A 15,327-nucleotide genomic window follows, 5' to 3' on the forward strand; every position below is an offset into this window, starting at 1 on the left:
GCAAGTATGGAGACTCCTCTCCCCAAGCTCCTCCCTCAGGGTAGGCATCCTCCAGTTCCAGCTCTCCCTCTCTGGCTTCATCTGGGCTTCTGTTTCCCTTTTATCCTCCCCCACCATGTGGCTTGGTGTCAAGTAGTCCTGCTCATTGATTGATGTAGGCTGTGCAAAATGGAAAAACCCTGAGAAGAGAGTAGATGGAAAAATCTAGAAATATCCTTCATAAAGGATCAAACAGGGAAGTGACAAAGGGGGGGATTTTAAGCAGGACAAAGAGAAAAATAGTAGAAATAGAACTCAGTGGAGAAAAGAGTGACATCTGAGTTTATGTGAATATTGGGCTCCATGTTTTATGATTTCTGCACTGCTGTAATTCAAAATATTCTCAGAGCTGGGCAGAGTGACACAAACTTGTAATCTCATCAACTCAGGAGGCTGAGGCAGGAGGATCACAAGTTCAAGGCCAGCCTCAGCAACTTAGTGAGGTCCTAAGCAACTTACGGAGACCCTGTCTCAAAATCCACAGTACAAAAAAAAAAAAAAGAATCTCAGGAACAGGACTGGGAATGTACTCAGTGGTAGAGTACTTGTCACTTGCCTAGCAGGAATGAGATTATGGCTTTGATCCCCAGCACTGGGAGGAAAAAAAAATATCTCAGAAGCTCTGTTTGTTTCCCTTTGGTGCTATGCTGCATGGTAGCAGCAGTGAACATTGGTGTATGTGTGTCTTAGAAGACATTCTGCACTTCATGTGACCAGTCCACAGCTTCTGTTTCAGCACAAGCAGGAACATGAAATTCATATTTTCTTAAAGATTATAGGAAGTATATTGCTGTGGATGTGGGCACATTTGGGAAACACAGTCCGGTAGAGCCAATCCCACATTGCTTAGAGTAATCAAGAGGCCTGGGTTTGAAATGACAGTATTATGTACTCGGAGATCATGACTAGAAATTCCTAGAAATTCAAAAGCTCCATTGTTTAGATAATTAACTACATTATTTTTACTAACACTAAGGTGGTTGAAATAGACCAATTAGCTGTAGTGTTCCACAAATATGAGATGATAATTTATTTTCCTTAGGGATCAGGAAGAAAAAACAAACCTTTTGTCATGATAAGGGAAAATTATTCTATCATTTCTGTTTTTACTGTAGTTAGAGGAGAATGGAATTATTTTCAGCCTTCAAATTTTCAATGTGTGATGTTGGACAAGTCACCTTATTTTATTGAACCTAAAACATTTGATTAGCAAAATATAGGGGTGCACTGAATACATGGAAAATAGTGAGTAGAGGTGGCTGAAGTTCTCAGCTTGAAACCTAAAGATCTACCTTGTGTCATATATGTAATTAAAATAAATACCTAAGTAAAGTTCTGCTTTGCCAGAAGGCAGGCCACGGGGTGAGAGTGCTGTGCTCTGAGTGTTCTGCTGTCCAAGGAGATTTCACAAACGGTTGCCACTTCTATTTAAAAAGCACTGACTTTGGCAGTGGAGCCGAGTGCAGGGGGACTGGCTCGACCCCAGGGTTCCTTCCTCAGATGCTGCTTTCTCCTCCCTGCCACAGGCATTGGTCAGTGGCGGCCATGAGACTGGCCAACGCCAGCGTCGTCTCTGAGCTGGTGCTTGTGGGCTTCTCCAATCACCCCCAGGCCGAGCTCCCCCTGTTCCTCCTGCTCTCTCTGGTCTACCTGACGTGCTGCTTCGGGAACACGGCGGTTGTCACCTTAGTGGTCCTCGATGTCTCTCTGCAGTCGCCCATGTACTTCTTCCTTTGTCACCTGGCTTTGCTGAACGTCTTCTTCAGCACGCTGGTGGTGCCCAAGATGCTCTTCAACTTCCTCACAAGCAGTAAGGTCATCTCCTACGCCTTCTGCCTTGCTCAGACCTACCTCACCCTGTTCCTCGAATGCACGGAGTGCTTCCTTCTGGCAGTGATGGCTCTGGACCGCTACGTGGCCATCTGCCACCCGCTGCGATACCTGCTGCTCCTGAGCTGGCCCGCGTGCGTCGCGCTGGCGCTGGGAGCCTGGGCGCTGGGGTTTTTCGCTTCGGTGGTGCCGCTCTCCTGCATCATCCTCCCACTCTGCGGTCCCTTTGTGGTGGACTACATTTTCTGTGAGCTGCCCATCCTTCTGCACCTGTTCTGTGCAGACACGACGCTGCAGGAAGCCATGATGGCGGTAGGGGGCGCTGGAACCGTGATGGTACCCTTCCTCCTCATTCTGCTCTCCTACCTTCGCATCCTGCTGGCTGTGATGAGGGTGGACTCTTCGGAGGGCAGGAAAAGAGCCTTCTCCACCTGCACGTCCCACCTGACTGTGGTGACCATTTACTACGGGACGGGGCTGATCAGGTACCTGAGGCCCAAGTCCCTTTACTCGGCGGAGGGGGACAAGCTCATCTCCCTGTTCTACGCAGTTATCAACCCCATGCTGAATCCTTTCATTTACAGCCTGAGGAACAAGGAGGTTCAGGGAGCCCTGGGGAGGGTGATAGGGAGATACCGGGCAGCGCGAAAGCCACAGGCTGCGCTCCTTAGACGCTAGCCACATGCCCACTTTCCTTCTCAGCATGCTCACATCCAAATTCCATCATGGAAATCCAGTCTGGCAGATTGGCAGGTGAAGATCACCACTGCATTTTTGCAAACCTTCCTTAGTGCTTCCAGCTCAATTTCTCCTCTGCAAATGGACATGGGTAGGTGTTCACGTAAGGAGTCTTGGAGCATCTCTCTGCTGGTTCGGACGGCATACCCGTGAACCTCCCTCAGACTCTACCCTTGCATAGCATTTGATTCCGTCTTCTCTGTCTTCCGAAGCCTCAGGTCTCGCTGAGGTGTGCATTCCTGTTCCCCACAGCAGCTGCCTGGTGCGGTCTCAATGTGAAGGTGAGTCTCAGCTCTTTCAGAAGCAAAGGAATGGCAATGAAAATGGAGAAATCCATATTGTTTTCAACATCAAGAGATGGAAATATACTTAAAGCTATTAATGATCATTTTTAAAGGAGCATAGATTCTGTTAATTTTTATTTATCTAAATTTTTGCCCATTTTGAATAATTTTAGAAAACTATGTGCTTCCCTTAACTTTAAAATGAAAAGAAATTCTCTATTCAGTTTGTTCCCTATCAAAGACAGCTCCCATGAATAAATAATAACAGTAATTCCATTAATTTACTTTTTATATACTTAAATAAATTGGCTACAATGTAATAACAAGTGTGGAATTTCCAAGGGCTACATACTAATTTGTTAGTTACTAAGATTGCTGAATTTGGAGGCAGACTGCAGATTTAATTCCAAATCACAACAATTAATTGTTCTATGTTCTTTACAAATAACTTCTCTGTGCATGGATTTCTTACTAGAAAGCTCAGGAAATGCCACGTAAACTTATGATTTTGAACAGGTAGATGGACATTGTCCCATTAGACCCAGTAACACTGATTTAGAACACCATGCAGTCTAGATCCTCTGCCGTCTTCCATCTGCTAGAGAACACTTTCATACTGAAATTGTGATTGTACTTCCACTAAATAGACATCCTATTTATTTATATATTTATTTTGGTACTGAGGATTGAACCCAGGGGCACTGAGCCAGATCCCCAGCCCTATTTATTTATTTATTTATTTATTTTTATTTTGAGACAGGGTCTTGCTAAGTTGCTTAAGGCCTTGCTAATTGCTAGGGCTGCTCTTGGACTTCAGTTCTTCCTCCCTCAATCTCCCCAGCTGCTGGAATTACAGACCTGTGCTACACACCTAGCTTACATAGTCATTATTTTAGATGGACTTTACTGACGACTGTTGGGAGCTGATGTTCCTGTTGAAGTGGATATTGTTTTTGAGGGCCAGGTAGTGTACTCAAAAAAAAAAATGAGGCTCTAAATATAAGGTGACTAAATATAGGATCCAAAGAACTTAAAACGTGTCTAGTTAACCCATGCACATCTGTACCCTGGGGATAACTAGCTGATCATAACAGTTCATCCCTGTGGGGACAAGTGCATAGAGTACTGCATAAGTGGCGACTGTTAAGGGCGTCTGAGTGGCAGGCCACTCCCCCAAGCTAGGCCGGTTAGTGGCAAACGGAAGGCACAGCCCTGGGCGTTTGGCCTTCTGTTGCAGTCGCTGTGCTTGCTCCACAACCGGCTCCTCCACTGGTCACTACAAGGACAGTTGGCTAGAAATTGCATTGGTGGCTGCTGAGATCTGCTTAGCTGCTGCCTGAGTATATATACATGGTTACTGCACAATAAAATCAGACCTGCTCCCTGATTGGTCTGCAAAGGTCTTGATGATCGACTCTGCAGCCATACTCTCCTCTACCCTGTTCCGTGGATCTCCTCTCTGAATGAGAGAGAGCCCACACATATCCCTATTCAGATGGACATAGATTTCTTGTGAAGACATTTAATACTAAAATATCCAAGAATCTGGACTTGTTCCTCTGCCATAAATTTTAATATATTTTTATATGCAATGCCACAAGAGAAAAAAGAAGCAAATATTAAGATGGAATGAGACAGTAGGTGCTTAACTGATACATCTATGCCACCATTGCAACATTGTACAAACATGGTTTTGTGTGTCTCTGTTGTATGCTTTCATTTTACAGTAGCTGTATGTGTATGGCTTTTGTTGAAAGCAACAATGTTTCTGTGGTGACCCAGAGCCTTGCCATCTTACTGACACAGTTGAACATGACATCTCTTCTTGCTCTCAAGTGCATTGCCTAGCCAGTGAACAATCCTGAGGAAAAACACTGTGTATAAAATCAGAGGCCTGAATAAAATCCTGACTCAAACCAAAGTTAGTAAGCATTACTGTCTGTTTTATTCATCTTGAATTTAATAACTGCATTACTCTTAATTCATTGCAAACTGATAATTTTATGGTTTTAATAAAGTTTCCCAATTACTTACATTATGCAAAGAAAAAAAAGCAGAAATGTTGTATGAGATTGTGGTAGGGGGTTAATAAACCTAGAGTTGGGGCTGGGGATATAGCTCAGTTGGTAGAGTGCTTGCCTTGCATGCACAAGGCCCTGGGTTCTAATCCCCAGCACCACACACACACACACACACACACACACACACACACACCTAGAGTCAACAAACTCACAGTGAAAACATTGTGGTATTTCTGTTTGATATAATTATGTGTTAGGTGAAATGAATTTCACAAAGCACCAAATTAACTGTGAACTCATAGACTTGGTTTAATATAAATTAATAATAACTCTGACTGAAAGATCACATTTTAAGACAGCCCATAATTATAGATTCCCATGTTTCATTTTAAATTCAATAGAATTAAATGTTTAGCTACTTCTAATGAAAAATCCCAAGAGCATGGATTTACCTATTTCTCAGTTATTCACCCTGCTCATTAGTTTTCTGGTTTCACATAAGAAACACAAAATACATTCATTTAATACTTGCATGATAATTTATGTTAAAAAAAACTTTGCAAAACTATCTGAATTTGACTAAATTTTGCACTTTATCCTGCAAAGACTTAATTAGTTCACTCTTCAGTTTTGATTAGACCAGACCCTGAAACTACATGAAAAGTAAACCTGAGATTGGTTACTGATAAGATAGGTGTGTGAAAATTGAAACGATTTTGCAAATCAATCTATTCCTGGAAAACAGACAAGAAGTGGTAGAGGGAAAGGTATGTTTATGGGAGGGTGGCACAGGGAGAAGTCAGTTCCCTGGGTGACTTCAGGTTCAAGGATGCTCTCGGTGCTCCTAGAATCTTAATGAGATCACAGCAGAAGGTGCTTCTTGATTTTGATTCATCATTCCCAACACATAAACAAAGATGACTTTTTAGGGGTCTAAATGGGATACCTGCAACTTTAAACAGAATCAATTTGACCAGTTGAGATGAGCTGAATAATCAAGTAAATTTGTTTATTTATTAATTACATTAAGAAAGTTAAAAGCCCATTTTTTTTTCTCTCTCGCATACAAAGAGGACAGATATATATATATATATTGTGTGTGTGTGTGTGTGTGTGTAAAATATATGGTCTTAATCAGTTCTTTGTTGTGGGTTCTAATCAAGTAAGAATTTGATATGTCTTAATACTTAGAAGCAAACAAGAAAGAAGTCTCTGACAGCATTGCACTACAAATTAGAAGTAATCATCTTCTTCCCAAAGAGTAATTATGTTTAGTCACAAGAAATCGTGTATCTCTTCCTTCCTTTTATTTTCAATAAAATATTTTTGTTTTTAATAAAATGCTTCATAATTTATCTTTCCCCAGCTTGAATATCACACTTGACAAGTGAAATTGTAGAAATTTACTGTACACAACTCAATGCTTTTATATATGAACATACTGTGAAATGATTAAGCCTGTGTTTAAACCTTGAAAATTCTCTTTTATTTATATACGTGAGAATGTTGAGCCCAAAATTAAGAAATTTCTTCCCTACTATGATCTCATTAAGATTTCTGGAAAGCTAGATGTGGTAGTGCACACCTGTATTCCCAGCAGCTTAGGAGGGTAAGGAAGGAGGATCACAAGTTCAAAGCCAGCCTCAGCAATGGCAAGACACTAAGCAACTCCAGTGAGACACTATCTCTAAAAATAAAATACAAAATAGGGCTGGGATGTGGCTCAGTGGTAGAGTGCCCCTGAGTTCAATACCTGGTATTAAAAATATATATATTTCTGGGAAAACCATGTAATCATTAATTAATGCAGAAAGTTTCCCACAAATGGTCCTTAAAGAAGCTGGATTCCCTCCATATCTTCCCACAATTGTACTTTTTTGGCTTTGTTTAAATTTGCTGTGGTTCCAGGAACAGAGTTATTTGCAAAATTGTTTGCATTTTCCACATCCACATATTGTCCACGGCCAGTCTGACATTCAGTTTTGTTTTTTGTTTTGGAAGGGGTTGTGGGGGGAGAGTGGGTATAAAGAATTGAGCTCAGTGGCACTCGACCACTGAGCCCCATCCCCAGCCCTATTTTGTATTTCATTTAGAGACAGGGTCTCACTGAGTTGCTTAGCACCTCACTTTTGCTGAGGCTGGCTTTGAACTTGCAATCCTCCTGCCTCAGCCTTCCAAGGACATTCAGTTTTAGTGTGATTTTATTCAGGCCTCTGGTTCCACACCCAGGTTTCCACACCCTCAAAACTGCCACAGTCATCCCTTGGATGTGGGCTGTCTTTAAGTGGTGACATTAGATCCTTGGGGCTTCATACTTACCTAGAATGGATAGAACCAATAAATTATTATGTGCACAGTGCCTGGTCTAGAAAGAAGAATTTTAATTCCATGGAAGCATCAGTTTCAACAATGATACATGCAGCAGTCAGACAAAGTGTCCTTTTAGCACCATTTCCTTGGGGCTTCCCCTGGCTGAAGCATGGACCACAAGAGCAGGACATGATGTCATGATGTCAGTGTGGACTTGCATATGTAACATGGTGTCATTTAGGGTCAACAAGGTAGCAGCACAGCTCTCAACAGATGTCCAGATGCAGCCACTGCAAAAGGAACCCACTAGATTGGAGTTTGGGCCCACCATTCATGTTCATGTTTCTGCAGCACTGAGATACCTGCTGCAGGAGGCATCATAAACTAGACACACAACCTGTTTCCTTTGTTCTCTGGTGACTTCACATGTGAAAATCCAATGAAGAATAAATAACTGAAGAATAAATCCAGATGCTTGGAATGTTGCAGCATTGAATGTCTTTGGAAGAAACCAGAGGTCTTTCACTGGAGAAGCAGCTGGAGAGCCCTGGATCCAGGTAACACTAAGATAGCTGTGGATGTCATGTTCCCGGGGCTTCTCATGTACCTAAAATATGGACGGAACCCCAAATTACTCTCAGTGTACTACCTGGCCTAGAAAGAGGAGTTTCAATTGCCAAGAGTGGTAATAAAAGTCTGAAAAATTGTCTACTTGGTTAAATTGCATATTTGTCTTCTTTTATGAACTTACAAAATTCAGCACAGAACACTTCCTTTGCACTTAGTAACAGATGAAAATGATGGTATTGAGTGTGCTCCGGGTCCTCTGCTCTAGCTATCTTGTTTGTGTTTACTAGAGCAGTGTCCTGTAGGCTGCATCACCTGGTCCATCCAGTATGAAAGTGACGCAGAGTGTTTTTTTGATGAAAGGTGGAAAAACCCAGTTGCTGATTTTGGAATTATCTCCGAAGTCTGCCTCCAATTTCAGCAATATCAGAATAATTGGCATCTGGCTCCTTGAAACCTCAAAATTGCAAATGTTGTAACTAATATATCTTCCTAAAAAGTAAGTATATAAAACTGCTATAAGTATTTAGGCATCTAAACTATTTCACATATGGAGCTAATGAATATGTAATTGAGAAGAGTCTCTTTCAATTTTAAGTTGAATCACATTCTTTTCCCTCACAGGTAACATTTTTCTTAAATGGACAATAAAACAAAAATGAGAATGACTACACATCTTTTAAAATTTTTTTATTAATTACTTCAAAAGATATTTTCCTTTAGTAAGATTTAAGGGTATATGTATTTCATAAGTTGGACGACTTTTTTTTCTTTTTTACTTTTAACCTTGGTATTCACAGAGGATTTACTTTTGCCCCAAAGACACCAAAATTTACTGATTCTCAAGTCCTTCAACAACAACAACAAAAAAGTATAGCATTTGCATATAACTTACACATATCCTGCAGACACTGCACACATCAACTCTAGATTATTTATAATACTTAATACAATGTAAATGCTACCTTAGTTTAGGGAATAATAAGAGAAAAGTCTATATGCGTTCATTACAAATACAATCTCTAAAATATATTCAATGTGAAGTTGGTTGAAGCCATGATCCAGAAACTATCCAGAGTGAAATTGCTGGATCATAGGGTGTATTTTAAATTTTCATTTTTCTCAGCAACCCCCAAACTGTTTTCCATAAGGGCTTCAAAATTTTACATTCTACAAGTAGTACACAGGTTTGTAATTTCTCTCATTTTCAACTAAACTTATTATTTTATGAAATAATAGCCAAAAAAAATGCTACATAGTAAAAAGGACTAGGGTATAGCTCAGTGGTGAAGTACCCCTGGAATCTATCCCCAGTACATAATAATAATAATAATAATAATAATAATAATAATAATAATAATAATTTGGACATATAAAAGTGGATATATTTCTGTTTTGTTGCTTTGTCTTGCTAGTCCTTTATCAGCTTCTCCATTCCAATGGAAAACAATATGGAGTTTCCTCAAAAATAAAGAGAAAATAGAACTACAATATTATCCAGATTACACTCTTCTCCTTAGAATGGAGGGAAAAAAAATAGTATTAAAATGGAATTGTGTACACCAGTGAAAAAATAAATTAGTTTCACTTCTACACATGAGTAACTATCAAAAACAGAACTGTAATTAAAAGGGTAAGGAAATGTAAATTTATTTATAAGACTTTCTAAAGTGGAAAATTATATATATATATATATATATATTCTGCTTAGGCATACATAGATAGTGAATTCAGACAAATTAAGCAAAGGGAAGGTTATTCCAAAATTCAGAATAATAATTATCTCTTAGAGGAAAGAAGCCATATTCTTCTTTAATCTAAAGTCTTGACTACAAAACCAATGAGAACACAAAAGTTTTAATCCGAGGTGATTGCTGCACAGTTGGTGTGAACTGAGATCATGGAATGACTGCACTTTGGCTCAGAGCCCAGAACAGAGCTGGGCAGCTGTAGAGGGCACTGGGCCCTTGGCATTCTGACCAGATGTTTTTGGGTTGTGCCAGACCACAGGAACCACTACACCCTGGACCCTCACTTGCTCTTCCTGCATCTGCAGCAGCTGAGCAGTGATAACTAGTGAACTTGTGGGCTGTGAAATGTCCATTCCCTGAGAACATGGGTCAGTCCTAGAGTGTCCCTGAGTTCGATTCCTGGGAAAGAAAGAGAGAGAGAGAGAGAGAGAGAGAGAGAGAGAGAGAGAGAGAGAGAGAGAGCGATATACAGATTTGGAGCTATTCCTTGAGTCATCATACAGATTTAGAGATGGGAAAGAAAGGTTATAAATAGATTTTTGGTTAAAACAACAGCAAACATATGGAGAGGATAAAAGATTACAAACTTACAAACCCAGGAAAGAATGTGGATTCATATGCCATTTAGACTCTAAGGTCAGGCAGTCATTTTCCTCTATTTTGATCATAAACACTTTTTCACTGTTGAACCACTCTGTAAAGAAAAGACCACTGATTCCAATTTTAAATCAAATTAAACAAGCTTATATTGTGTACACAAAGAAAGCTGGCCAGGACTGTCTCTCCCAACCCTGGGCTAGAGATCAGCACCCAGCTCTCCAGAAAAGTTTTATAGCACAAAATGTTGCAAAGGGAGGTGTCTTGAGAACTTATAGCTAACAGGATTTTGACAAGCATAATACAGTGATCTGCATGGCTTAACATTTCAAGGTAGGGAATAAATTCAGATCCCAACATCAGAATTTATGAGGTGCTGCTGAGGTTTAAGAGAGGGTTGTTATCTGGTCAGGGAGACCCAGGCATGGATGAGTTCAAGGCATGGGCAGGCATTCCAAACAAGTTGAGAAATCTCAGGAATTTATAGTAAAACAGAAATGAACTTTTCATGAATTTGTGAGGAGATGGATCCCAATCTTAAAATGGAATTAGGCTGAGTTATCAGTCACTTGGTGGTTCAGAAGTAAATGGGAAATAGAGGTGATTTTCATGAAAATGGAATAGTTTCTCTATTCATCAGGAAATTGAATGTCAATTTTCCTTTTCTACACCATCATTAAATTGTTGGTCATGTTGACAACTTAACCAAAATAAGGATATTCATATAATAAATGCATTGTTTTCATTCTATGTGCACAATAGGCAATGTACCCACGTGATTCAGTTTGTTACATCATAGTCAGAGAACTGAAGCATCCTTTAGGCATTAGTAAGGCTCACAGCCACAGGAATTATTTTCAGCACCAGGTGAGCTTCATTCTAACTCCTGTCTATGTTGTACCTATGACAGAAACACTTCAGGTATCTGAAATGACCCCTTAAAAAGTTGATACATTTATTTATTCAACAACTGAGAATCAAAATAAATAATAATTTTAAAACACATAATATTACTCATAGAACACTGTACAATGGTCCAGTGATCTTTGGAAAAGTAACTGAGGAATAAATTGCGCTGAACTTCAGTTCCATTAAACCATCTCCCACCAAAGACAGGGACTCTGTGAGCCTGCACTTGCACAAGCCACTGAAGGGGGAGCGAGGTGTGGGACGGAGTGACAGCTGCGCGCCTGAGTGGCCTTGCACAGCCCGGAGGGCGCTCCAGGCAAGGCCACTGCTGGGCAGAGGGCACGGCTGCATGCCTGACCCCATGGCGCCCACCCCGTCCAATGGAAAGCTGAACTCTAGGTCTCCTTCTTTCTCAGGAGTGGCTGAGGAGCCTGAGGAAGTCCTTGCTCTACCCGCTTAGTCCCAGGTGTCCTCCCACACTCCCTTTTCTTCCTTGGAGAATTTTGCTCCTAAGTACAAGAAGCTGTCTTTCCAGATTAAGATCAACCCCTGTGCCCCGGGGCTTCTCCCTCTCATTTGCAAATGACTCTAAAGTCCTGCAGGTTTTCTCACAGCCAGGACCCCTGCAGGGACTGACCCCTCCCCACTTCACTATGCCCAGCTCCTCACTGTTCCAGCGGCCACACCTTTGGCTCTGCTTTCACTCCAAGCCAGACAATGCCTTAAGTTACTGATTGAAGACACCAGACCCCTAAGTATCACTTCCTGTCAATCCAAGTAGCTCTCGGGTAACCTGGTTAGATCTGCCTTTAGTTTTTGCTTTGGATTTCTATCCTTGGATTCGCTTACTAACTGACTCTTCATTTATCTTCTTGGTCATCACCGACTTGAAGTCCTTCCCTTTCTTGTTCCGTCTCCAACTGTGCCCACAAGCTCAGCCTCAACCCAGGATGAACCCTGACTTTCACACGTAATCCTAAGGTGCTGAACCCACAGGCAGTTCCACATGAATGAATGATACCACCCTCACTGGGCAAAGTGGGTCTGGGGTACCTGTAGCCCTCCCTTCAAGCCCGAGGGTGCCGCTGTCTGTGGCACATAGGCGCCACCAACCTTGTCATAAACATAAGCAGGTTAGGGCTGGGGATACAGTTCAGTTGGTAGAGTGCTTGCCTTGTATGCACAAGGCCCTCAGTTCAATCCCCAGCACCACATACACACACACACACACACACACACAAATTGGCAAATCTTACTGTATGTCAATTGTATCTCAACTAAAAAAAAAAAAGCAGATGAGCCCTCAGGTGAAAGTGCCCAATCCTCTCTCCATTTCTAAGACCTCATCCAAGGAAGACCTCTGCCTTCTGCCCCTGAGGCTGAACCAAGTTCTCTCCCTCTGAGCACTGCCACTTCACACTTGTCCTGGACCCTGTCCTGCCCAATCCCAGGCTTTTCAGGTGCTGCTTATACTAGAGACCTCTCAGGCTTTTGCACACTAATGGCCTTCCCCACCTGCGTTGGAATCGACCCAGGGGCTAACATCTTACAATTTATAAAAACACAACTACACCTACCGTGAGATATTTGGCTCTCACCCCTTCAACACTACCCTTCAGGAAAACTGTTTGCAAACACAGCTGCTCCCTTCCCTCTGGAGCATTCTCTGGGGCACTGCCCCCTGTGGTATCACCCCCTGCATGACAAAGACACTGCCCTCTCGGGACAGCAGTGCTCTGGGTCAGGCAGAGTGCAACCCTCTGGCTCCAGCTTCTCTGCTGTCCCTTCCTCCTGCCAGCTCCACCCCTGAGCCCCTAGCTCAGCCTCCTCTGGGTGCCTTTTTGTATTTTCCATTCCTTTGCTCTCTCTTTCTTTGCTCTCTTGATTTTTTGTTTCACTCTTCTGAAGGGACCTGCTTATATGGATTTCATTATCAAATCTAAAATCAAACCAACTTCCTCTACCCCGTGAGCTGCTGCATTGACCCCAACAGTTCCTTCTCTGTCTTTTCTTTAAATAGTTTTTAAATAGTTGTAAATGCAAACTTCATCTTAAATTCTATATTTAGTACCCTACAATAATCAATCATTTCTCTTAGTGCAAAATTCAAAACCTCTACAGGGTTACTAATGATCCACAGGAACAAGGCTCTAACCCACTCCCCCCCCCCGCCCCCAGGCTGACCTCTGTCTACCTCCCCAGTCACTCTGCCTCCCTCTTCTGTCCTGCATGCCACCATCTCAGCCTGGACTTCTCTGTCCACTTCTGCTCTCCTCCTCCCAGCAGTGAAGGTTGAGCACTAGGTGGGCAGAGCTTCCCTAAACCCCTGCTGATGCAGACCTTGCTGGTCTGCCTTCACGCCCAGCCTACTCTCTGTTCCTCAGTGTTTACAGAAACAGAAGCACATCCTTATTCTCTATAGGGCTCAAGCCCTCTTGCCTTCTGGAATTAGGCTTCATTGAGGTCAATTTTCCGCCTTTTCTATATCTTGTATCTCCAGGCACTGCAGACTGCAGCAGGAGACCTCCTACTTCAGGGGATTAAAAGTATTTGTGGAATTAAGGAATGGAATCCGTCAGGGTGTGTGTGTGTGTGGGGGGGGGAGTGGCAGAGATCTCCTAAATCCTGGGTGAGAAAAGGAACTTGTGAAAGAAATTTGTGTTATGCTACAGGGCCTGACTCCAGTCTTCCAATCCCTCCACCCCCTTCCTTCCTTCCCTGGAATTTCATTAAGCAGAAAATATTAGAAGTCTAGCTTATCCAAGACAAATGCTTATCACTTTAAAAATCCTTATTTGTTCTCTTATCACTAGGAGATAATGCAGGACAAAACACAATTCCAAAGTCTTGGTTTCCTTTTTCATTCATTCTTGCCACAGCTGTCACACATCAGGTTTGAGGTGTGCAAGGCCAGTTTCCCAACAGTGCGTAAGAGGTTAGAACTGCCTGTCCATAGGCTGTGCAAATGCAAGGGAATCCCTCAGGGACCAGTGGCCGCGCTGCCTTCTCAGGGCTTTTCTAACAGCCTCCTTGAAGTCTTTGTTTCTCAGGCTGAAGACACTGGGTTCAGGCCATGTGTGTGATCACCAGGCGCTGAGACTGCAGATTCCCAGCAGAAGAGAAGACATGCCTGAGGACAGAAGGTCCCACACAGAGGCCCATCTTCTGACATCGTGGAGGGGGGACCTCAAGTCACTGATTCCTTACGGCCGCAGGACCCTCTGCACACCAGCGGGGACGCTCAGCCTGGGCTCCTAAGACAGAGTCCTGGTCCTGCCTGCCCCAGGAGCTGCTGCCTGCAGACCCTCCCTACCTAATGAAGACCTGTCCTCTCACTCTGACTCCACAGCGGCCGCGCTGCCTTCTGATGGCTTTTCTAACAGCCTCCTTGAAGTCTTTGTTCCTCAAGCTGTAGATGACTGGGTTCATCAGTGGTGTGACCACGGTGTAGAAGACAGAGATGATCTTGTTGATTTCGGGTGACAGGTGGGCACTGGGGCGCACGTACATGGAGATCATGGTCCCATAGTAGATGGTGACAACAGCCAGGTGGGACCCACAGGTGGAGAAGGTCTTCCTCCGTCCAGAAGCTGAAGGGATCCTCAATATGGAGGACATGATGAAGACATAGGACACGAGGGTCAGGAGAAAGCAGACGCACAGCACTGCGACCGACAGGACAAAGATGGCCATCTCGGTGACATGGGCACTGGAGCAGGAGAGTTGCCTGAGCGGCGGGAGGTCACAGAAGAAGTGGTTGATCTGGTTGGGCCCACAGAAGTCCAGCTGGGAAATCTTCATGGATGGCAGAAAGCCTGTGCCCACCCCTGTCAACCAGCAGAGGGCCACCAGGTGCCTGCAGGTGTCAGGGCTCATGAGGAAAGGGTAGTGCAGTGGACTGCAGATGGCCAGGTACCGGTCGTAGGCCATCATGGCCAGGAGGAAACACTCAGTAGCCCCAAAGAACACGAAGAAGTAGAGCTGCGCCATACAGGCGGAGAAGGAGATGGCCCGGCCCCAGGAGGTCAGGTTGGCCAGGAGAAGGGGCACAATGGTGGACGTGTACCAGATCTCCAGAAAAGAGAGGTGCTGGAGGAACATGTACATGGGGGAGTGCAAGCGCCTGTCCTGGCTCACCACTGCAATGATGACGATGTTCCCAGTGAGGGTCAGGAGGTAGATGAGTAGGAAAATGGTGAAGAGCAGGGTCTGCCACTCCTGAAGGGTCTGGAATCCAAGCAGCTGAAACTCGGTGACCACAGACACATTAGGGGTTTGCAT

General features: G+C 43.2%; 2 protein-coding genes across 2 annotated transcripts; one reads left to right on the forward strand and one right to left on the reverse strand.

Annotated features, from left to right (window-relative positions):
* The first annotated feature begins 1,584 nt into the window (after positions 1–1,584).
* Positions 1,585–2,547, forward strand: LOC124078573 (olfactory receptor 2A12-like). Its single transcript, XM_046423421.1, has one exon. The coding sequence runs from the start codon at positions 1,585–1,587 to the stop codon at positions 2,545–2,547; it is 963 nt and encodes a 320-aa protein (XP_046279377.1).
* An 11,808-nt stretch (positions 2,548–14,355) lies between these two features.
* On the reverse strand, positions 14,356–15,327 carry LOC124078574 (olfactory receptor 11L1-like). Its single transcript, XM_046423422.1, has one exon. It carries the CDS (start codon positions 15,325–15,327, stop codon positions 14,356–14,358), a length of 972 nt encoding a protein of 323 aa, XP_046279378.1.

Source organism: Marmota monax, unplaced genomic scaffold, assembly GCF_021218885.2.
Source record: "Marmota monax isolate L192 unplaced genomic scaffold, Marmota_monax_Labrador192_F-V1.1 WCK01_AAM20220418_F8-fsc00978, whole genome shotgun sequence".
In the NCBI taxonomy this organism is placed as follows: Eukaryota; Metazoa; Chordata; class Mammalia; order Rodentia; family Sciuridae; genus Marmota; species Marmota monax.